This window comes from Anomaloglossus baeobatrachus, chromosome 4 (assembly GCF_048569485.1).
Source record: "Anomaloglossus baeobatrachus isolate aAnoBae1 chromosome 4, aAnoBae1.hap1, whole genome shotgun sequence".
Lineage (NCBI taxonomy): Eukaryota > Metazoa > Chordata > Amphibia > Anura > Aromobatidae > Anomaloglossus > Anomaloglossus baeobatrachus.
This window is the reverse complement of record NC_134356.1, coordinates 75,653,444-75,678,710: the sequence shown is the minus strand read 5'-3', so window position 1 is coordinate 75,678,710 and position 25,267 is coordinate 75,653,444. Positions and strand designations below refer to the sequence as shown.

Here is a 25,267-nt window from a genome sequence, read left to right as displayed (position 1 = left end):
GCTCACAAAGACTGCGCCTCCTGCACTTCATCCTCATCCATCAGCAATTAGACGTGGAGGAGATTTCTGCTGCACTTTGAGGACAGACCACAACTTTTTACAAAGGTTCTCCAGGAAATCAGGGGCAGAAGAAGTTGGAGTACAATGGAATGGCAAGTAATATGCTTTGTGTTACTCTGTTGTTGGCTTCAGGCTATTTCTGGTCAGCTTCGTTATTCTATTCCTGAAGAGACAAAGAAAGGCTTTTTGGTAGGGGCCATTGCGAAGGACTTGGGTCTGAATGTCAGGCAGTTGACAATGAGGAAATTCCGCCTCTCCGCTGTAAATGCAGAGAATTTCTTTCATGTTAACCTAGAAGATGGCAACCTCTATGTGTCAGACAGGATAGACCGAGAGACTGTTTGCGAGACGCCATCCAGTTGTTTCCTAAGCCTGGAAGCTGTGGCTGAAAATCCTTTGTCTGTGTTTCCAGTGACGGTTGAAATCCTGGATATCAATGATAATCCTCCTGTGTTTTCCAAAAGCGTCATTAATTTAGAAATAAGTGAATTGACCCATCCTGGGACAAAATTTGTACTTGTAAATGCAGTGGATCTAGATGCTGGAATTAACTCTTTACAAAGCTACAAAATTTCTGAAAACAATTTTTTCAATCTGCGTGAAAAAATAAGTAACGACGGTAGAAGATACCCAGAGCTGGTGTTGCAGAAGATGCTGGACAGAGAGCAGCAGTCCTCTTATGAAATTATTCTAACAGGTTTGGATGGAGGCCAACCTGTAAAGACGGGGACCGCTGTCATTAAAATAAGTGTCAGTGATATAAATGATAATCCCCCATTATTCACAAAAGAGCTGTACCAGGTGAGCATGGCTGAAAATGTCCCCGTCAATTCCCTGGTGTTACAGCTAGATGCCACCGATGGAGATGAAGGTATAAATGGACAGATTACCTATTCCTTCAGCCATATCAACAAAATAGCTCAACAGGTTTTCTCAATAGATCCAAAGACTGGAGAAATTAGAACAAAAGGTTATCTGGATTTCGAGACCACAAAGAGCTATGACATGATCATTGAAGCTGAGGATGGAGGAGGCCTAGTCTCTCATGCCAAGGTGGTTGTGAAGATTATTGATGCAAACGACAATGCTCCTGAGATCGTCCTTTCATCTATCTCCAACACGTTACTGGAAGATGCATTACCGGGGACACTGGTGGCACTTATTAACATACGCGATGTCGACTCGGGAGCAAATGGAGATATCTCCTGCAAAATCACAGGCTCGCTGCCTTTTGAAATCATGTCATCATCTAGCAATTACTATAGACTCCAAACATCAAATATCTTGGACAGAGAAGAAAATGACATCTACAACATCACCATTACAGCCACAGATAAAGGATCTCCTCCGCTGTCCACCACTAAAACCATTAGGCTGGAGGTAACAGATGTAAACGATAATGCTCCTGTTTTTGACCAGCCAAGGTATGATGTGTATGTCCCAGAGAATAAAGCAGCAGGTTCCTCACTCTTTTCAGTGCAGGCGTCTGATCTGGACCTTAATGACAATAGTAAAATTAAGTATTCTATCATCAACACCAATATAGGTGATGTACCAGTATCATCGTACCTTTCCATTAACATTGAAACTGGAGACCTTTATGCTCAAAGACTATTTGACTACGAACAGTTGCGGGAGATTGAAGTTCAAATAATGGCCGAAGATCATGGAAATCCTCAATTGTCCAGCACTGTCTCTGTAAGAATTTACGTTATAGATCAAAATGATAATCATCCCAAGATCCTGTATCCCTCCAGTGGAAGAGGTGGGACAGCACAGTATGAAACAGTCCCTCGTTCTTCCCAAAAAGGTCATTTAGTAACCAAAGTGGTGGCAGTAGATGCCGATTCTGGCCACAATGCCTGGCTTTCCTATGAGTTCCAGAGCAGTCCAGAACCATCATCCTTTACCATTGGCCAGTACAGTGGTGAGATCAGAACATCTCGTACTTTTGAAGAGAAAGACCCATTGAAACACTCTGTAGTAGTGATTGTGAAGGACCATGGAAAGCCACCTCTTTCTACAACTGTGACCCTAAATCTAGTAATCGCTGAAAATTTTCAACAAGATATTTCAAAACTAAATACCGAATCACAGAACTCGGACCTCTCATCCAACATGAACATTTATCTTGTGATAGCTTTGGCGGCCATATCTTTTCTGTTTACTTTGACTGTTATGGCTGCAATAATATCAAGATGGAGGAGATCAAGGTCAAGTCATCCTAAAACATTTGGCTACCTAACAGCGGATATGTATTCTCAGGTTGGACCACGATTTCCAGTGAATTATGCAGCATCAACTCTGCCATATCCATGTGATATGTCTATAGCCGTGGACTCAACCGAAAATGAGTTTGCATATCTCAAACCAGGAGAGATTGCTCCAATAGAGAATCCAATTGAGTCTGACGATTCCGGGATTGGGATTAACGCATTAAGTGACTCTTCATCTACAGATCTCATTAAACAGGTAACAATATTTACAAGTGCATATGAATAGTAAAAATGTTTAGGCCGATATGAAGCTTACATACATAGGGGCAGATCAGCTGTATCAGTGTTTATGTTTTTGTTGTCCGACACTTTTTTAACATGTCCAATAGTTTCTCTTAAACTTTTCCAATTCGAGTCGAGTAAAGACAAATGGACGGTCCAAGCAACCTGGCGTCATTTTATGTCCGCGTCACAGTTGTGTCCTACAATTATACTGCCAAGTTTTAGAAATCTAACAGCACATGGGCCAGAATCCATCAAGTTCTATAATCAATTCTAACAATATGGACAAAGTGTCCTACTTGTTTTACATGTCAGACCGCAACCATATGATTAATCTGTTCTGTCACTTTCTTTTGACTTTTTCAAGGTCAACCGGTTTGGGACATCTCAATATTATGTATCGCAAGGTCAGGTGGCTTCTGCTTACACTGTATCTCTCTGGTAAAAAGTATTTACTGCATAAACTGTATACTACATTAGTGCAGACACTAGAATATAGTCTTTGTTATCACGATTATGTAAAAATCTACTTAAAATGGAAAAATGTCAATAGTTTTAAGGAGATAATGTGATTGACCGTGGGTGAGAGGGAGTGTGTGTCCATAATGGTGGCGTGCAAACATACGTTAAAGTAAGAGGTGAGTATATTGTATTATTTGATCATAATATGCCGCGTTCACACTTGCAGTTTTACATTCTGTTTGTTCCATTTTTATAAGCAGCAAATGTAATGAAAGGAGTTGTCTGGTGAACAAGTTATCACCTCTCTGGAGGATATTGAACAATAGATCTGACCACTGGGACCCGCAGTGATTGGCAGGGACTGGGCACTTTATCCCTATTGGAATGGAGGCGGCAGTCCACATGCTCCACCTCGGCTCCATTCATTCCTTATGTGTCAGATATCTGACCTGCTCCTCCATTTTGTAATAGGGATAAAAGTGCCCCATCAGGGATGAAAAGTTCCCGTTCGCCAATCGGTGCAGATCTCAGAGGTCGGACCCCCTCAGGTCAGAAAGTTATCACTTATCCTACAAATAGGTGATAACTTGTTTTCATTGGACAAAAAGGATTCATTGCATAACCGATGCAAAAGGAAGCAGATGGACCGTATTGACTAACATTGGCTGCATCTGGGTTCCGATATCTGTCAGTTGTTAGGAAGATAAAGTTCTGTATCATGCACTTTTTTCCTTCATTTTAAAACAGGACACATAAGGGAGCCCAGGTTTTTCCCTTAATAATCAAATGGGGTTCTTCTTAAAGGGGATCTGTCAACAGGTTTTTTTACTCCCCATCTGACAGCAGCATAATGTAGAGCCAGAGATCCTGATTCCAGCCATGTGTCACTTACTGAGCTGGTTGCTGTCATTTTGGTAAAATCAATGTTTCCTCTATTGCAGATCTAGCAGTTATACAAAGCTGATGAATATGCTGGACTACCTGTAGCACGTCAAGTAGTTCTGTAATGATAATCTACTGCTGATTAAACAGTGATTTTATGAAAACTACATTAAACAGCCCAGTAAGTGACACATTGCTGGAATCAGGGTCTCTGTCTTTACATAATGCTGATCTCAGATTAGGTGACAAAAACCCGGTGACAGATACCCTTTTATACAAAATGGATAAAAAAATTGTCTAAATGCAAGAGGAAATGTACAGGCGATACCTGTACTAACAGGAAAACTGACCTTGATATTCTAAACAAAGAGATACGTCTAGTGTTTGTAACAGATTTTGCAAAAACTAGATTGTTAGCCAGAAAAACATTGTGTAAATTCTGTTCTGACGATTTGTTACTTGCGTTTTTTTTCCATTCATTTGAATGAGTGAAAAAGTCTGAATAATTAACTTGATGGAGATTTGAAAAAAAAACCACAAACCTTTGAGTGATCAAATCTGCAAAGAAAAAATGCATACCGTAGCATGTGGGTGAGATTACAGAAATCTCATCCATTGTCAAATGCTGCGTTTTTCCTTCTCAAAAAATGTGTAAAAAAAACACAACTTGTGAACAAGCCCTAAGAGAGCAGTTTTCATGCTTTTTTTTCCTTCATGTAAAAGCTAATTGGGTTATACAGGTAAAACTAAATAGGAGAGAAAAGGCGCAATAGGGTCTTACTCGATATATTGGGCAAATCATATAGAAGTGGTGCACTCACCTGATCGGGTTGTGCCAGTCACAACTCCTTTAACAGCAAAGAGTGAGCGCCTAAGCGGTCCAGCAGCAGCCCTGTTGCACAAGTGGAACGTCAAAAGGAAACTGGAGAAAAAACAGGTTTTTCGCCGCGCTTGAAGACCACAGACATTGGTGTCAAACAGATGATTCTTTTTATTTCATTCCTACGCGTTTTGGAGACCCCAACTGTCTCCTTCTTCAGGGAAAAGGAAGAAGGAGACAAATGGGTTCTCCGAAACGCGTAGGAATGAAATAAAAAGAATCATCTGTTTGACACCAATGTCTGTGGTCTTCAAGCGCGGCGAAAAACCTGTTTTTTCTTTTGGGTTATACAGGTGAAAGACAAAGTTAGCGAGCACCATTCCATAAGTGAAATACACGTGGATGGGATGGATGTGGATATAAAAACAAATAATCACCTGAGATACAAAAACAGTAAATAATTTACTTTAAGGGGTTTTCCCATCTTCAAGATCCTATCCCAATATGTAGTAGGTGTAATAATAAGAAAATTAGCAAATACCTCCAATTCTAAATGTAGTATAGTTTTCCTGATTAGCTATGTCTCTTTCCTCATGTTCAGGGCATTGCAGGACCTTCGGTATCTATTGTTATGACCACAAGTAACTAACTGTGACTATATGCATGGATGGGAAGGATGGATACCTAAGGTCCTGCATTGTCCTGAACTTAAGGTAAGCAACATAGTTAATTAGACGAACTATACTACATTTCTAATTGGAGGTCTTTGCTAATATTATTATTACACCTACTGCATATTGGGATAGGATCTTGGAGAGGGACTTGTCAAAGCGCCGGTTGCCGGTGCGTAACAGCTGTCATCCGCGTGTGGCAGTCCCTCACCCCTCCGTCCTATTTTATGCCTTCTCCATGTAACTAATAAATACAAGTTTTCTTCTGCCTAAAAACGGTGAGTGCCCTCCGTTCTTATCTTCATGATTAAGTGCAGTGAATGTAGAATGTGAATTCTGTATCATATATATATATATATATATATATATATCAGCAAATACTTAACATGTGTACATACCCTTCTAGGTATAGTGAGTATCATTCAGTTGATTTTATATATATATATATATATATATATATATATATATATATATATAGTTCTCCTGATTCAGTAAGACCTTAGGTATCCATGGTTACCCATGGCAATGTATATATATATATATATATATATATATATATATACACACAATGATATTCACTATACCTAGAAGGGTATGTGCACATATTAAGTATTTGCTGTTTTCTTGTTTGTCGCTTTTCTTTTTGGAAAGTTTTGACACAGTCAAGTACCATCATAGTCATCCTCACGCTGCTTATTTTTTACTTTGGAGATTTGAGGCAGTTTCATATCTGCAGCATGTCAATTCTTTCAGTATTTTTCACCTTTTCTAATGAATGGGGGAAAATGCATAAAAAAGGTAAGTATTTTATACTGCGTTTTTCCTGGCAGAATTTTAGGATTTGTAACAAATTCATAACGAACGCCCATACTCTTAATGTAAGGTTTGACAATAACATTACTGACGTCTCCAGATACCCAGGGCAGGCGGGATAATCTGTTGTTGTTGACATAACCAACATATCACATATATATTCGTGGACCCATTTTAATGTAAATGTGTTTGGTAAATTTGTTTTGTTTTCTTATTGTATCAGTGACTCATTTATCAAGAATAACATGAAAACCAATTCATATTGTTCATAATAATAAGTTTCGTACATATATAATATACATCACTATTTTTCCTAAAGAATATTGAATGGACGTGGCTGTTTTCGACACGCTATGGTTTGGCTGCTGATTTGTTGTCTTTTAGTGATCGTGTCTTGACTCTATTGGTGTATTCCATTTCAGACAGATATATATATATATATATATATATATATATAATTTTTTCTTGTTTACTGTAGAACATGTAATGCCGCTTTCTGCAGTAAGTCAGCTCTTTGTTTTTGGCTTACGGTCCATCTTGATTAATTTTGTAATCTGATCATTTAACAAAGATCAGGAGGCTTTGTCGAGGTTTTCGAGGGAGATTAGTACCTTTGTTGCTATGTGAAAAGCATCCAAAGGAAAAGTACATGTTGTTTTTCTAATGCTGTTTAAAATTTTACCACTAGATGGCAACATGATTTCTTCTCTTGGAAACTCTATTGTTACCATTCAATGTCTCTGCGCAGCGCACTAAAGTGACAGCAGTCCGGGAAAGCAGATCTGCAAAGCACATTGGAGCAGACAGAGCCGCTCTGCTCTCTCTCACGTCGTGTTCATTTTATTTTCCCACGTTTCATCGTCTTTCATCCTGAAAACATTTACAAATGGAGCGGAAAGGAGTCTGCAGTTCCCGGCACTGGCAAGTAATGGGTTTATTTTGTGTCAGTATCTTGAAACTAGCTTCTGCACAGCTGAGATATTCTTTACTCGAAGAGTCGGAGCCTGGGACTTTAGTAGGCAACGTTGCTAAGGATCTGGGATTAAACACAGCGGGGATTTCAGAACGAGCTCTGAGGCTGGGGTCTGAACAAAGCCAGCAATACTTTGCTCTCAATCTAGAAAGCGGAGAAATAATAGTAAGGAGTAGAATAGACAGAGAGAAGTTATGTGGCACAAATGTAAACTGTATTCTGCCTGTGGAAATCGTTCTCGAGAAGCCTCTGGAACTTTATCGCTTGGAAATAGAAATTCTGGATACGAATGATAACTCACCTGTTTTTCAGAACGCAGAACGCACCATAAAAATTACAGAGCTAGCTGCAGTGGGTACGAGATTTCCTCTAGAAAGAGCTCAAGATCCTGATTTGGGTATCAACTCCGTGAGCACCTACAAATTAAGTCAAAGCAAATATTTTTCTTTAAATGTACAGACCCGAAAAAATGAAAGACCCTCCCCTGTTCTTGTCCTTGAAAAAGCTCTAGATAGGGAAGAACAAGGGGAGCACAGATTGGTCCTGACTGCCTTCGATGGTAGCAGTGCACCTAGATCCGGAACATGTTTAATCACGATTATTGTGATAGATCAGAATGACAATGCCCCGGTGTTTGATAATGCATTCTATAAGATTAGTTTAAAAGAAAATGCACAGTTAAATACTCTTGTAATAAGACTAAATGCAACAGATAAGGATGAAGGCCCCAACGGGGAGATTCGTTATACCTTTGAAGACATATCATCAGATGATATAACCAACGTATTTAGTTTGGACAGTAAAACAGGAGATATACGACTTAAGGGACAACTGGATTATGAAAAGCATCATTCTTATGAAATCTCAGTTAAGGCTCTGGATCATGGGATGCCAGAAATGGAAGGACATTGCGTAATCCAAGTGGATATTGAAGATGTCAACGATAATGCTCCTGAAATTCTTATCTCTTCTTTGGTATCATCCATTCCAGAGGATACCCCTCCAGGAACCACTGTGGGACTCTTAAGAGTTAGTGACCAAGATAGCGGCAAAAACGGGGAAGTACAATTAGAAATTTCTACAGATCTTCCATTTACTATCACATCCACTCAAAACCATTATTCCTTTGTTACACATGGATTCCTGGACAGAGAACAAGCAAGTCAATACACAATAATACTTCAGGCGACAGATTTTGGAGATCCTCAACTTAAGACACAAACAGCAATAAACATAACTGTCACAGATGTCAACGATAACCCACCAAGCTTCGAAAGATCAGTGGTCAATGTAGACATAAAAGAAAACAATAAGCCGGGAGCGTTACTTTGTACTGTCTCAGCATCTGACAAGGATTTTGGAGAAAATGCACAGATCACTTTTTCCATAATTAACAGTCTCATCAATGGGTCCCCGGCCATGTCCTTCATCTACATGGACACTCAGAATGGGAACATTTATGCCCAGCAATCATTTGATTATGAACAAGCTCAGGTTCTTCAGTTCACAATCAGAGCAGAGGATTCTGGAACCCCAAAATTATCATCAAACAGTACGGTCTATTTGCACATTCTGGACGAAAATGATAATCACCCTTCAATACTTTATCCAGGAAATTCACGACATCTTCCAGCACAGCAGCCGATTCCAAGGTCTCTTCCAGCTGGTTCTTTGATAACTAAAGTTGTAGCGGTTGATGCCGATTCTGGATACAATGCGTGGCTCAATTATAACATCGCTAAAGCAACAGATCTCACATTATTTAAAGTTGCTCCTCATACTGGGGAAGTCCGATTGGCTCGAGGCTTCCAAGAGACAGATTCCTTATTGCAAAACCTATGTATCGTGGTAAAAGATAATGGGACACCTGCATTGTCCTCTACAGCCACCTTAGTAATTTCTTTAGAAGATGGCTCATCCAAAGAAAGCCGTTATTCTGCAGATCTACCGTCTGGCGCCAAACAAACCCCCAACATAACTATGTATCTTATTATTTCTCTTGTTGCCATAAGTGTAGTATCATTTGTAACATTGATTATTTTGCTGACCAAATGTCTTAGGAGCAAACGGCAAATGACCAACTCTGAAATGAACAACTACATCGGGCATACCCAAAAAACTTTACAGCTGAACCCCAATAGCACGCTCAGGTACATGGAGGTGTCTATGATGCCAGGAAGTCTACAAAAGCAATACTCCAAGGCAGGTGGTACGTCAGACATTAATAGGGACACACTGAACATGATGAAGTCTTTGAACTTCCCGCAGTTAAAGCAACTTGTCAATGAAAGTGATGACGTTATTTCCGGGCAGTTTGAGTGGAGGGACACAGCACAGGTGAGATAGGGCCTAGTTTGGGGTTTGTACGTTGCATAGTTAATTGGTAACAAGTTCATATGTTGCTGCTGTTGCTTTTTTACTTAGAGGCACGCTTTATAAAGTGCAATATTTATAATTAGATGGCCAATATTCTGTTCTGTTATATGATGATTGTTTTTTTTAATTGGATTTTCCTGCAATTTATAAAGTAGTTTGATCGATACATCATCTAGAGCACATACTAGATAAGAGCCCCAGGCAGCTATTTCTGGATTTCACATTCCATATATATTGAATAGATCCAGCAGAGGGCAGCACATTTCCCATTTCTTACATGAACTTCTGCAATGTCTTGAATGATGATGTCAGATTTGCTAATAAGCAAAACAAATCGAAGGAGAAAATTATATATTTTTTTAATTATTATGGATGATGGAGCAGTAATAAGTGGTGTTGTACACTACTCTATATATAGTTCAAACACATTCCTAATTTTTGCTTTTTTACTTTCTTACTACTTTTTAAGTGCATTATACTAGTCAGTGCTTTCGAAACATTTTTGTAACTTTTCTTTGATAGACGTGATAAATTATCTGAAAACTTTGCTACTTTTTTTACTATTAAAACTCTTGTATGTGCGGGTGTAGTATTTTCTCCTCCCCATATTCCATTTTAGTAATCTCCATGGCCATATTTTGTAGAGGAGAATGCACAGCTGACATTACAATGTAAACCCTGTACATACTTGAGACACGGGCTGGGCTCATATACATTTACATGTGGCTTCAGCAGGACATATCACACTAGGGATGACATTGAAATAATGGGTCTGCAGATCTCCACAACAGTTTGGAAATGGCAAGTAATCATTCTATTTTTCTCTTCTGGATCTTCTAAAAACCTTCAATATTCTGTGTTGGAGGAGGCAGAAGTAGGCACCTTAGTTGGCAATATTACATATGATTTGGGTCTACCAACAGCTATTATGTCTGAGCGTAGGGTACAGCTAAAGTCATCAGGAGGTGGTCAGTATTTTGCTGTGGACCAACACAATGGCACTTTCTTTGTAAATAGGACTATAGATAGAGAAAGCATGTGTGGTTCTACCTTACAATGTTTAGTGACTGTAGAAGTCGTGCTTGAAAAACCTTTGGAGTTGCATCGAGTGGAAGTCGAAATTTTAGATATAAATGACAATTCTCCAATGTTCTCAAGCTCAGTGCAAATGATAAAAATAACAGAGATATTTGCATATCCAGGTGCCAGGTTCCCTTTAGAAGAAGCGCAAGATCGAGACTCAGGCATCAATGGGGTTAGACAATATAGTTTAAGTGCAAACATGTACTTTTCACTGTCCACGAGAAGTCTAAACGATGGCGCTCGGTCTCCAGAACTGGTCATAGAGAAGGTTCTGGACAGAGAGGAGAGAGGAGACTATCAGCTCATCCTCACTGCCTTCGATGGTGGAGACCCTCCAAAGTCTGGGGCAGCACAAATAATGATCATTATTTTAGATTTCAATGACAATGCTCCCATGTTTCAACAGACGTTCTATAGAATAAATGTCACAGAAAATCTACCTCCGGACACTCCAATAATTCAGTTAAATGCCTCTGATTTGGATGAGGGTGTGAATGCTGAAATAGAATACTTTTTGGATGGTCGCACACCAGTTTCCGTCAGACAGTTATTTTCTCTTGATCCAGACACGGGAATTATTACGACAAATGCAATTTTGGATTTTGAGACCTCTAACTTTTATGAGATTACTGTACGAGCGAAAGACAAAGGCATTCCACAAATGGAGGGCAGCTGCATCGTTCAGATAGCAATTGAAGATGTCAATGATCACGTGCCACAGATATTGCTGACGTCCCTGTTGGGTGAGATTCCTGAGGACACCGTTGTTGGAACAACTATTGGACTTTTTTCCATAATTGACATGGATTCAGGAAAAAATGGGGAAGTACAATTGTCTCTGTCACCTGATGGACCATTTAAAATAAAGTCATTCAAGGACCACTATGCTTTAATTGTAAGTAACCCCCTTGATAGAGAAGATGTTTCACTATATGAAGTAGTGTTGACTGCCGGGGATTTGGGATTTCCACCACTGTCCTCTAAGGTTACAATTACAGTAAATATTTCTGATGTTAATGATAATCCACCAATGTTCTTAAATGAAGATTTCAATACATTTATCCTTGAAAACAATGAACCCGGACATTCACTTTATACATTATCTGCTTTTGATCGAGATGAAGGCACGAATGCCAAATTTACCTATTCAATAGTTGAATACCAGGTTGGAAATGTAACTGTCTCATCTTTCATTGCAATCAACACCATAAGTGGAGTCATTTATGCCACCAGCTCATTTGACTATGAACAGGTTAATGTTTTAGAAATCATTGCTCAAGTAGAGGATGATGGAGATCCAAAACTGTCTACCAATATGACTTTGTATATTTTTATTTTGGATATGAATGATAACCCTCCAAAGCTGCTATACCCAAAGTTTTCCAGAGAGCTAAATATCTCGAAAACTGTGCCGGTGGGTTACTTGGTCACTAAAGTGTCTGCATTGGATTCAGATTCAGGCCAAAATGCTTTGTTATCCTATAGTTTTGTGGAACCGGTCAACGATTTCCCCTTCAATATATCATCTTATTCTGGAGAAATTAAAACTGTCCGGAATTTCTTGCCAACTGATGAATCCCAGCAGAAGCTTGTGTTATCGATCAGCGATAAGGGATACCCATCTTTATCCATTACCGTTACACTTCTTGTGGCCTTGATGAACAACGCCGATAGCTCTAGAACATCGTTTTCTCTTCTGTATTCAGGAAACAGCACTGACATACTGATGTACCTGGTCATTTCACTGGTGGCCATTACCTTGGCGTTTTTGGTTACTTTGATGCTGTTGGTAGTAAAATGTTTTAAAAGAGACCTTCACTTGTGCCAATATCCTTGCTGGTTCTTAAATCCATCAAATCAAGACAGCTGCCATGGGATTCAACAACCAACACTGTATTTCAACATGGATGGCACACTAAAGTACATGGAGGTTAGGACAGATTCTGCCAATCCAGAAGGCCACTGCTACCGAACATATTTTTCCCAAGGAGCGGAAAATATCAATCTCACACTTCTGAAGCCTTTCACAATTCCTACAATGGGAGAGCTGTTCGACAAAACTACAGATGTTAATACCATGAGAGATGCTTCTCAGGTGAGAACTATCCCATTTTGCACTGTTATTACGTATTCTGCTCTTTATTTTGTGACATTGTGCTTTTGTACTTTTTTTTATTACTACCAAGTGCCAACTTTAATCCCCCTACAGCATTAATCATATAAATTTACTTACGCATAACACCCACCTATAACAGATTGCTTCTATTCTGTTTGGCTCAGTAGTGATCTATGCAAAAATGTTACAGAAAACTGATTTGCATAAATCTCCCGGAGTGCGAAATTGAAGTCTTTTCAACTCGACTCATTTTTCTAATATGGCAGTATTTAAGGTAGAAGTCAGTTTTTACGTCTTGTTTTAACATATTTAAGCTTTTGTTATTATTGGATCTCTGATAAAGTAAATTCTTTAATGCAGCAATCTAAAGTAATATTCTAACACTATATTAGACTAAAGTTGTTAAAACACCCCGATTGGTCGAAAGTTTAATGTGCGCCCCTAATAATAATGCCGGGGAGACAACGATTCAGCCTGTTGGATACTTTTGTTCTACCCAGGAAAAAGCCAATGCCAGAGAAGTCTGGCAGAGGCAATGTCATAAAGAACAAGGGTGAGTCGTATTGGAGTGTTGGGAGGGATAGATCTCTAAAGGGGCTTTAGGTATAACAGGAAAACATTGCATGCAAACTTTTATGTTTGTCACGTGGTATTGTTTTTATATCCATTTTAGAACCTTATGGTTAAGAAAAAATTAAAGGGAATTTGTCACCAGGTTTTTGCTCCTCCATCTGAGAGCAGCATAATGTAGAGACAGAGTCCCTGATTCCAGCAATGTGTCACTTACTGAGCTGTTTGCTGTCATTTTGATAAAATCAATGTTTTTGCTGCTGCAGATTTAGCAGTTATACAGAGCTCATGAACATGCTGGACTACCTGTAGCAAGCCAAGTAGTCCTGTAATGATAATCTACTGCTGATTAAACAGGGATTTTATCAAAACTACACGAAGCAGCCCAGTAAGGGACACATCGCTGCAATCAGGATCTCTGCATCTACGTTATGCTTCTATCAGATTAGGTGGCAACAACCTAGTGTCAGACTCCCTTTAAGCAAAACAGGAAAAAATTGCATGCAACCTGGTGCGGTCAATTATCCTGTTTTCATGTCCATTTCAGAACCTTTTGGTTAAAACAAAATTAAAGAGGTTGTTCTCTTCTTCGCAGCCCCATTTTAATCAATTCTGGACCGCATAATGAGAACAGTGTATACTCACCTCCAGTGATGTTGGTATTACTGTTCCCAGTGGTGATGTACACCCTGCACATGACACAACAATGTCCCTTCACTTTGCGAGAACAGTGGCACCAAATCTTTGCAGGTGAGTATACACTGATTTTACTTTATACCGGGTCCGACCGGGTCCAGTAGTGAAAAACCACTTTAAACCTGAAACAATCTAATCACATAAATCTGGACCATTGCTACCTTGGACAATGCGGTGGCTGAATGATTAGCACGGTTACTGCTCCTTGCAGTGATGTGTCCTAGATTTGACTCATCCATGTAGTTTGTATGCTTTTCTTGTGTATAGTGGGTTTTCTGTGGCTCTGTACTCTATTGTGGAAAATGACGAATGTAAATCATGACAATCTCAGTGCACGTCTGTTGAATGCACTATTTCCATCTCTAGTGATAACTCTCACTATCCACTTGCGTATTTTTCAGGCTGTGATATACGATTACTCAGTCCTAGCTTCTGTTCCTGTAAAATAATAGAATAGCAAACAGATTGAGTAATAGTTCAGTTCCTTCCAACATACGAGAACAGGTTAGATCAGCGCTCCTACAAGTAAGAGTGGGCGGCATTAGGTCACTCCAACAGTGCGGATAAATCTTCTAAACCTCTTATATGTACAGCTGGGTTGTGTTGAAGACCATGGATCCTGCAGTCCGGAGGAGGGAGATATTGGAGTACAGAGGTCATTACAAAGTATCTGATCAGAACCTGATGTATCATCATATGTCTCATCACTAGTTTACACTTTCTGCACGGTTAAGGGTGACATTTTTGTTTGGTGGCATATGATGCTCGATATTTATAGGTTCTACGCAAAATTGGATGTTATAAGAATTTTAATCTTGAATTAATATGAGATAGTCTGTATTCATTATAAGTAGTGTTATAGAAATTTTAGTCTCATATTAATAGCTGGATATTATAATGAATTGTAGTTCTTTGTACTCATGACTCAGTATCTGCTGATGTATGAAGAGGAGAAGTGTAAGCTATTGTCCAAAATGTTTATCTAGGCTTCTTCTGTCTGGGCAATTGGGCAAAAGATAAAAATTTATTGAGGGCCAAACAAAGTCTTATCCTAGAATAGATAATAGTTACAAGTTCCTTATTTGGTGAACTGGGAATGAATCGATTTATGAGTTAAGGCTGGGGTAATATGTGATTGTTTACAGTTTTTCCTTTGGAGTATTAAGGGGTCTTTACACGCAGCGACATTGCTAGCGATGTCGCTGGTGAAAGCACCCGCCCCCGTTGGTTGCGCGTCACGGGCAAATCACTGCCCGTGGCGCACAACATCGTTAGGACCCGTCACATGGGACTCACCTGCCTAGCGATGTCGCTGTGGCCAGCGAACCGCCTCCTTTCTAAGGGGGGCACTTCATTCGCGTCACAGCGGCGTCACTAAGCGGCCGCCCAATAGAAGCGGAGGGGCGGAGATGAGCGGGCGTAACATTCCGCCCACCTCCTTCCTTCCTCATTGTGGGCGGCCACAGGTACGGTGATGTTCCTCGTTCCTGCGGTGTCATACGTAGCGATGTGTGCTGCTGCAGGAACGATGAACAACCAGCGTCCTGCAACAGCAACGATTTTATTGAAAATGAACGACGTGTCAACGATTAATGATAAGGTGAGTATTTTGATCGTTAACACTTGCTCAGCACTGTTACACACAACGACGTCGCTAACAACGCCGGATGTGCGTCATGGAATCCATGAGCCCGGCGATATATCGTTAGATACGTCGTAACGTGTAACTGGGCCTTTACTATGAAAAAAACAGATGTAATTATAGAAAGACAGACACTGTTATATTTTGCTTCTGAAAGGTAATTTTGAGGTGTCTCCTCATAAATGATTACGAAGACTTCAATTATTATTATTATTATTATTATTTATAGAGCACCATTGATTCCATGGTGCTGTACATGAGAAGGGGGTTACATACAGAATACATATACAAGTACAGTAGACAGACTGGTACAGAGGGAAGAGAACCCTGCCCTTGCAGGCTTACATTCTATAGGATATTGGGGAGGAGACAGTAGGTGGGGTGTAGGTGGGGTGGCAGCTCTGCACGGTGGTGGGGAGGCGGCTCCGCACGGTGGTGGGGCAGCAGATGTGAGCCGATGTGTTCGGCTTCTAATTGATAAATAAGAAATTCTCCTGTCAGTGGGAATATCTAAAAAGGGAACCTGTCAGCCCAAACTGACAGCACAACCTAAAGACATAAAGTCTTAGGGGATACAGACCATATAAAAATCATACTGTTAGTGTTCTAATTGCCGCCTCCAAAATTGAAATTTAATCAAATATGCAAATAAGGTTCCTTGACGCACCCTCTGTGTTTCAAAGACACTCAGTGTACCGTTCGTCCAATATTTGCCTGACCCCACGTCCCTCCCTGGTGACTGACATGCATGAACTTTCTTTGCAGGCATTGCATGCCCTAGGCTGTCAATCATCAGTGAGGGAGGCGGGGCATGCAAGCAAGCAGGGTAACGGTGCACTGAGCTTCTTAGCAACACCAAGGGTGCACCAAGCGCCCAAATTAGTATATTTAATTACATTTTTAGTTTCGGCAAAACAGATGTAGTAATTTGAACAATAAAGCCGCAAGTATAGCATCGGATATCTGAAACTAAACCTGTATGTCTGCATTCAAAATGATACAGATACAGATATATCTTGGTGCCCTAGTGCTGCTCCTTACTGCTCTGACCCATAATACAATCTTGTGCATGAGATCTGATTAATTGTGTATTTATAGCTTGAGTAAATGCATTTTCTCATACAATTAAAAAATAATCCATAGACATCGGTCCATGTTCTTTACAGTCAGTATTGCTGCTTCTACATATGATTTTACTCAGCATTCCTGCAGCCCCAAAGGACAAATCTCACCAATATGAGAGATTTCTAATGGTTTATCAGTTTTCTAACCAGGCTTAATTTCTTCTGTGATGCCTAAAGTGGTCTTCCCATCTCCAATATCTTATCGCAAAATTATAGGGAATCTGTCACCATGTTTTTTCTCTCCCATCTGAGAACAGCATAATGTAGAGGTAGAGACCCTGATTCCAGCGATGTGTCACTAAGCTGTTGTGTCATTTAGATAAAATCACTGTTTTCTTTGCTGCAGAACAAGCATGAATGTGCTGGACTACCTGCAGCATGCCAAGTAGTCCTGTAATGATAATCTACTGCTGATTAAACAGTGATTTTACCAAAACTACATGAAGCAGCCTAGTAAGTGACACATCGCTGGAATCAGGGTCTATATCTCTACGTTATGCTGATCTCAGATTAGGTGATAAATCCTGGTGACAGATTCCCTTTAATGCTCATTTTCCATGGGCCAATAATTGGACAATGAGTGTTTGCAGTAGTGTATTTTTCCTATTATCCGCCCATCTAAAGAGTCTGGTAATTACCTGAAGAACATTCAAAACGTTAGTTTGTTGGGTGCACATATTTTCAAAAAATTATCATCCTGTGTAGATAGGCGACATGCTACTGATCACATGAAGTTCTGTGCACACAGAAGGATCACATTAATGAGAATGATCAAAATATAATTATTTATTGTTCTGTGCGTATCAAATTTGGGTTAGCCTGTCTAAACGACCATTAAACGATTTTCACGTGCATGTGGCCAATCAGTGGTCTGTTACCTGCTGCATTTGGCTCATTTATATGGGCTCTAAGTAAACTGGTTGCTATAAATGGGATCCTATTTTTTTACCCAACTTTCCCAGATAAAATGGCTTCCTTGAGAAATTGCTTTGAAATGAGATTGATTTAAATGAGTTTTCCAGGCTGAAGAAAAAGTCTGCAGTTACTCTATGTGTTTGCAGACTGCTAAATCTTGACAGTGTGCGATAATTTCCCTAAAGTTCCTGTGCAAGTGGATGGTCACATGACCATATGTAAGTAATTTGCATATTTTTGATCACATGCCCACCAGCTTCTCATCTGGCTTCTCTCAATATTGTATTGAGATAAGCACAGGAAAGTCTAGTCAGTATGTGACTGCAAATCACACACATGTGGTCACATGCAAATCGTGACAATGTGCACATCACACACTATCATGATTCAGCACTCTGCAATTATATAGAGTGACTGAAGACTTTTCTTTCGGACTGGAAAACCCTTTTATGATTTCAACAGGATATTTTTTTAATTAAGGAGGATTCCTAAACATATGCAAATGTGTCATATGGTTAAGAGGATCGGAGATGTATGTATTCACAGAGACAATGGCAGTGTGTATAGATATATATATGTATGTATATATATATATATATATATATATATATATATATATATAGATATATAAAATGTTCGGTATATAAAAAAGCTGTTTAGTGATAGAAATCTTGTTATTACCAATTCTTAATATAAAAGCAGAGGACATGCAAAATCATCTTGAGAAACCTTCATTAACATAGAGAGTAACATCCGCTGAAAATGGTAATTCAGCACATGATACAAATAATCCCAGTGCTGGGATTGCCTGAAATCCCCTGATGATCTGGTTTTCTAGGCAGTGGAAATGAAAGTGTGTGATCATCAGGTTCACTTTGGGTCACAAGAGAGAGCAGAAGTACATGGCGAGTCTGGATCTTAGCAACTAAACTTACTATATAAAATCTATCTATTAAAATTGGCTAATAATTGTGTGTAATAATGAGTGTGTAATAATGAGTGAATCCCGGTTCCTACTGAACACTGGGACTCGAACACAGACAGCCAGAAAAAAAACCTGGGCTTCTGCCTATTTTGATAACCAGCACAGGTATCGCAGACAACTGCGGGCTAGCCACTCTCAGCTGTCAGCTTTACATTAGCTGGTTATCAAAAATAGAGGGGATCCCACAGTGTTTTTTTTAATTATTTAAATAAATAATTTTTAAAGAATGGTGTGGGCTCCACCCTAGTTTTGATAACCAGCACGGGTAAAGCAAACAGCTGAGGGCTAGTATCAGACTGGGAAGGCCAATGGTTATTTGTACCTCCCCAGCCTGAAAATAGCCCACAAGTGGCACATCCATTAGATGCGTCAATTCTGACACTTTGTCCGGCTCTTCCCTTTTACCCTGGTGCTGTGGTAATCAAGGTAATATTTTTGGGGTTGATAGCTGTGAAATGACAGCTGACGTCAAGCCCAGGGGTTAGTAATGGAGAGGAATCTATCAGACAACCACCCACACCCACAGGGTAACAAAGTTTATTTGAAGAAACACTACCCCACACTCCCTCATTCACCAATTTATTAATTAAAAAGAAATCCTCAAAGTTCCGATGTAATCCAAAGAAGTAATGTCTCACTACGCTTATTGATATTGATTCTTATGGGGCTTTGTTCTGAGAACTTTCTCAGAACGAAGCTTCATAAGTTACTGCCGGTCAGCGGCATGCCCGGAATTTCTCACAAGTGGTGATGTGACGTGAGAAATTCACCTTTACTTTATTCTGTTAGGATGTGTGAGTCAGATTTGATTCTTTGTATCTATGTATAATCTATGTATATAAAACATTCTCCGGTGCCGGCGCCGCCTCTTTCAGCCATCTTCGTCCTCCTTCTTCTCTAGCCGCAGTGCATGACGCGTCCGACGTCATACACACTCGCCGGCATTCAGGTCCTGAGCAGGTGCACTTTGATCTGCCCTGAGCAGGGCAGACCAAAGTATTGTAGTGTGCCTGCGCGGGACCGGCGAGTGTGTATGACGTAAACGCGTCATGCACACAGGCTTCAGAAGAAGGACGTAGATGGCCGAAAGAGGCGGCGCCGGCACCGAAGAACGGAGACACCCATATGGCTCACCGCAGCAACCGTTAGGTAAGCATTATAAAGTGTTTTTTATGTTCTCAAAGTGGCCTGGGCTCTTATATACAGCATGTTAGAATGCTGTATATAAGAGACCGGTGGTGGTGGCTTATAGCCAAAAAAAGTGGTGACAGGTTCCCTTTAAGCCAAACTCCACTCACAACTTGAAAGTATCAGTCAATTCCAGTATCTTACTATTCCCATCCTCCACCTCTGTAAGTGACTCATAGGAAGCTGAGCTATGGGGAATTGTTTGGCTGATGAGTGTTTTCCTGAAATTCCAGCTCTGTGGGGTTATAAAGAAATGTTTTTGACTAATTGTACATTTTTCAGAACACCTATGTTTATTTTATTTAGCTGTGTGAGGTCCCTGGCAAAGAAAACCCTTGATATCACACATGAAGAAAAGTTGGAGTTGCCTATAATAATACCTCAATAGTCAAAGTTCCAGTGGTGTTAGTACATAACTAACTATGGTTTTCTATGAACTTTATTATTCGTAACTTATTCTTAGGATAGGTCATAAAGATCAGATCAGTGAGGGCCTAATGTTTAGAGCCCCCACTGATCAGCTGATAGAAGGGGCTTTGACTGGGAGAGGACTGCAGTACCATTCACAGCCACAAGGCGATGTGAGGAGCTGTGCGGGTTCCAATGGCACATACCACAGGACTGTATAGCGGGGTCCGGAATGTGTCACATTGTATCTGGTTAATAAAATACAGATGTTGTGGCAAAGTTTTGTGTAAAACAGCAAGAATAGTAATAGTAATAGTAATTACAGCGAAACACAACGAAGAAAGACGTCGCAACTCAAAGCCGGAGATCGGAAGTTCTCTGTAATTTATACTTGCTTGCCAATGAATGAATCTGTTTAGTTGTGGAATTTATTAGAGCAACTGTTTGCTTTTATGTCTTTTTATAATCTTATGTAATATTCTCAGTATTATGGAAATACATTCGGATAACAGTATTGGGCCAAGTGTAATAAACATTTCCAATATAAAACATGAACAGTAGCAGATTTATGTGTATTTCAGTGTTATTTATTTCAAAACCATCCAGCTGTGTGATAGAAAAAGGAAAATTCATGCAGATGTAGCAGAGCTAAATGTGTCAATGATTCTAATGCACAAATATTATTGGGTCGATTTGCCTGCAGTCCACCATAGCATGTTCCACATTCAGTCATACCTTCATTAATAGTAACTGGTCGCATTACTAATAGAATTTTTCTCTCTTGTGATTGTAAAATATCATACATTTTTCTTTGGTGGCCATAAACGCATCAATAAATGTTACTATCACTAGAAATGTTAGGTCGAAATTATACCATTGGTTGAAACAAATAGGACTAAGGGGTACTTTGCACGTTGCAACATCGCTAGCCGATTGTAGCGATGCAGAGCGCGATAGTACCCACCCCCGTCGCAGATTCGATCTCTTGTGATAGCTGCTGTAGCGAACATTGTCGCTACGGCAGCTTCACACGCACTTACCTGCCCTGTGACGTCACTCTGGCCGGCGACCTGCCTCCTTCCTACGGTGGCGGGTCGTGCGGTGTCACAGCGACGTCACACGGCAGGCAGCCAATAGAAGCGGAGGGGCAGAGATGAGCAGGACGTAAATATCCCGCCCACCTGCTTCCTTCCGCATAGCCGGTGGAGGCAGGTAAGGAGAAGTTCCTCGCTCTTGCGGCTTCATACACAGCGATGTGTGCTGCCGCAGGAACGAGGAACAACATCTACACTACACAGATCACCGATTTACGACGCTTTTGCGATCGTTTATCGGTGCATCTAGGCTTTACCCTTTGCTATGTAGTTACTGGCGCCGGATGTGCGTCACTTTCAATTTGACCCGACGAGATCGCAGTAGCGATGTCGCAACGTGCAAAGTACCCCCAAAACTCTATGTGCACTTATTCTACAGTGTATATCCCGAGCTTTCCCCAAGCTACACAGCAACGGGCCTATAGGTGGCCATTCACCGGACAGAGGTCAAAAGTGTGTTCTTTCCACCGTCTGGCAGGTATATGGCGGTATATAAAGGAAAGAAAAGAAAAATCAGCTCACCTGGGTTGGGTAGTGCATGATCAAAACTTCAATGGACAAAAAGAGGGAAAATAAAATAAAAAATTATTAAATAAAAAAGAGGGAAAATAGAAAACCAGTACTAGTCCCGACCATAAAATCTAAAGAATTATTTCAAAACTGATTAACATCTAATGGACACAGCAGTACAGAGCATGGATAGGCGTACACGACAACGCGTTTCTGACCCTTATGGTTCTTAGTCAATGACTAAGAACCTTAAGTGCCAGAAAAGCATTACAAGTAAGGGTCAGAAACGCGTTGCCATGTACGTTTATCCATGCTCTATACTGCTGTGTGCACATTGGATTTTAATACATTTTGAATGAATTCTTTGGATTTTGTGGTTGGGACTGGTTTTCTAATTTTTCCCTTTTTGTCTATGAGGCAGTATATTGTTTGTTTTTCTATATAGGAAAGCAAAGCAGGCTAGACTTTGATATACAGCGAACACTGCAAGGAAACGTAGAAACGTATCCTATGTTGTGTATTTATACTTACAATGGGTCCTTATGGGAGATGGATGTCTCAGCATATATCCTGACTGTGGCCACTGTTGAGGGCATACCTCCTGAGCTTGTTCGACTGAGCGGGAGCACACATGCAGTGTGTACCTTGTCAAACTTTATATTTTGTCACTAAATGAGTTTCAAAATTTGGTAATAATAATTTTGATGATTATTTTTCATGCTTTCACTTATATTCATTGCTGTACCAAATTTGTTTGAACAATGAATGAGAAGATCAAGAGCTAGTTTACAAACTTCTGGTTTACCCCTTAAATTTCCCCTCTTATATACCTTCTTCTTCCATGGCGTTGATGTCCAACCTGTAGAGTTATAGCTCCGCATCTGCTGGAGAGCCACAGGTTGCAGATCATTGCACTAAAGCGCTAAAAAAATGAAGAATATTGGTGTTCAGACTGTCTAGCTCCGGTAAATCAGGGGCCAGGAAGTTTTACAAAACACAATAATCATTTTTCCTACACTATATACTTGGGTGTGTCATATGGTAAGTTTTATGGAAAGTACCTTTTATGTGTCATGTTTTCTTCAGAAGTGGATCTCTAAGTAATTCATGTGAACTAACGAAAATGATGAATTTTTGTTTGCAGAGAATAGAATCTGGCTGATCTGAATACCCGTTAAGTACACTTTTCTGTTTTTTTTCAGCAGGGACAACCTAACACGGACTGGCGTTTCACCCAGGCACAGAGACCCGGACCCAGTGGGTGAGTTATTGCCATGTTTTTCTATAGTAACATTTCCTAATGGAGAAAGAAATAGTACCAAGTATTATAAAGTGTCATAGTTTCCAGTGATGTTGTAACTTGAAGCTCATGAGCCTCAATGCAAAATCTCCAATAGGCCATCTCGTATGGGCCAAAGAGGCCTTTTGTTGTTCCCTAGGCTAGGTCAAGGGTGTGATTGCAACCCCTGCACCAACTATATTAATGCCTCTGACAGTTTAATTACATAATTTAGGAGATTATACTTGTTGATAGTTGATAGATATTCCTGTTTACTATCCATATACATGCTTGTTCGGTTAAGGATGCATCCATGTGTTCTTAAGGGAAAAAAAGGAGTACAGTGCTACCAGACTCCGAAGCCAGTGCCTTATCTACTGTGAGATCAAAGAGTTAGACAGGTTGAATTTCTTTCCCAAAATATTTGCGGTAGTCTGGACACCCCTATACACATCACTTTTGGCAAGTTTCTCCAGAATTATTTGAATAAGCCACCAGTAATCTAGATTTTATGGGTCTCTTGATTTCTCTAGAACTTTTTGCATATTTTACATTTACTTCAAGTCACATTTCTGTTTTGCTAGATTTGCCCTGGGCAATAGAGATGAGCAGACGCCAACTGTAAAAAATCAGTGTCCGAGTTTGGAATTGGGGTGCTTTACGTATGCTAACCACTTGATTAAACATCGCTGAGTTCGGGTACGCTCGATGCTGGCCCACTGCGAGCCACTTGCAGTCTCTGATTGGCTTGCAACATTTTTGGATGTAGTGGGTCCAAAAACAAAAAACCCACCCTACGTCCCCTGAAAATGCTCTATTTTTGGCTGGCTTTATATGGGCGTAGACTGCCCAATCATTGACTTCCAATGGGGTTCAGCTCAAGTCCGGGTCCCGAAGTGAACTTTATCTAAAGTCCGGCTGAACTAGGTGAACCCAAAATTCCGAGGTTCTACTCATTTCTACTATTCAACGGCAAATGTCAATGTAGTGTAAATTGAGCATATATGCTGTAACAATTGTTAATGAATATATACAGTGCCTTAAAATAGTATTCATACCCTGCTGTGAACTTTCCACAGTCTTTCACACTACACCCACAAAATTAAATGTATTTTATTGGGATTTCATGTGATGTACTAACACAGGGTTAGCAAGTATTTGTGAAGTGTAAAGGAAAAGATACATGGTTTTCTATATATTTTAAAAACATAAATCTGAAAATTGTGACGTGCATTTGTATTCAGCCCCCTGAGTGTATATTTTGTAGGACCAACTTTCGCTGCAATTAATGCTGCAAGTCTTTTTGGATAAGTCTCTACCAGTTTTGCACATCTAGAGGCTGAAGTTTTTGCCCATTCTTCCTTGCAAAATATCCCTACCTGGGTGAGATTGGATGAGGTGTCTGTGAATGGCAATTTTCATGTCTTGCCACAGATTTTCAATGGGATTTATCTCTGGATTGTGCCCAGGCCATTCACACACATGAATATGCTTTGATCTGAACCATCCATAGTAGCTCTGGCAGTATGTTTAGGGCCGTTGTCCTGCTGGAAGATGAACCTACTCCCCAGTCTCAAGTCTTTTGCAGACTCTAACAGGTTTTTCTCCAGGATTGCCCTGTATTTAGCTCCATCCATCATCCTCCTAAAAAAAAACGCATTCCCACAGCATGATGCTGTCACCACCATGTTTGATGGTGGGGATGGTTTTTTCAGTGTGATGTGCAGTAATAGTGTTCCACCACACATAACATTTTGAATTTAGCCCAAAATGTTTTCTTTTGGTCTCATCTAACCAGAGCACATTCTTCCACATGCTAACTGTGTCTTCTATAGGGCTTTTTGCAAACTGCCTATGGGACGTCTTATAGCTTGCCTTCAAAAATTACTTTCTTCTTCCCATGCTTCCATAAAGGGTAGATTTGTTGAGTATATGTCTAATAGTTGTCCTATAGACAAATTCTTCCACCTGACCTGTGGATATGTGCAGCTACTCCAGAGTGATCATGGGTCTCTTGGCTGCTTCGGTTATAACTTATAACCTAACCCTGCTTTTCTCTTTTCTACAACTTTTTCCCTGACCTGTCTGGTCTTTTTCTTGGT

At 40.1% G+C, this 25,267-nt stretch overlaps 1 protein-coding gene across 1 annotated transcript in view; it reads left to right on the top strand.

Annotated features, from left to right (window-relative positions):
• LOC142302309 (protocadherin gamma-B1-like) overlaps positions 1–25,267 on the top strand; it is a 111,853-nt gene that overhangs the window by 69,916 nt on the left and 16,670 nt on the right. The window contains exon 3 of the mRNA XM_075343374.1: positions 23,089–23,147. Within this exon, the coding sequence (XP_075199489.1) occupies positions 23,089–23,147 (59 nt within the window). The remainder of the gene's footprint in view (positions 1–23,088; positions 23,148–25,267) is intronic.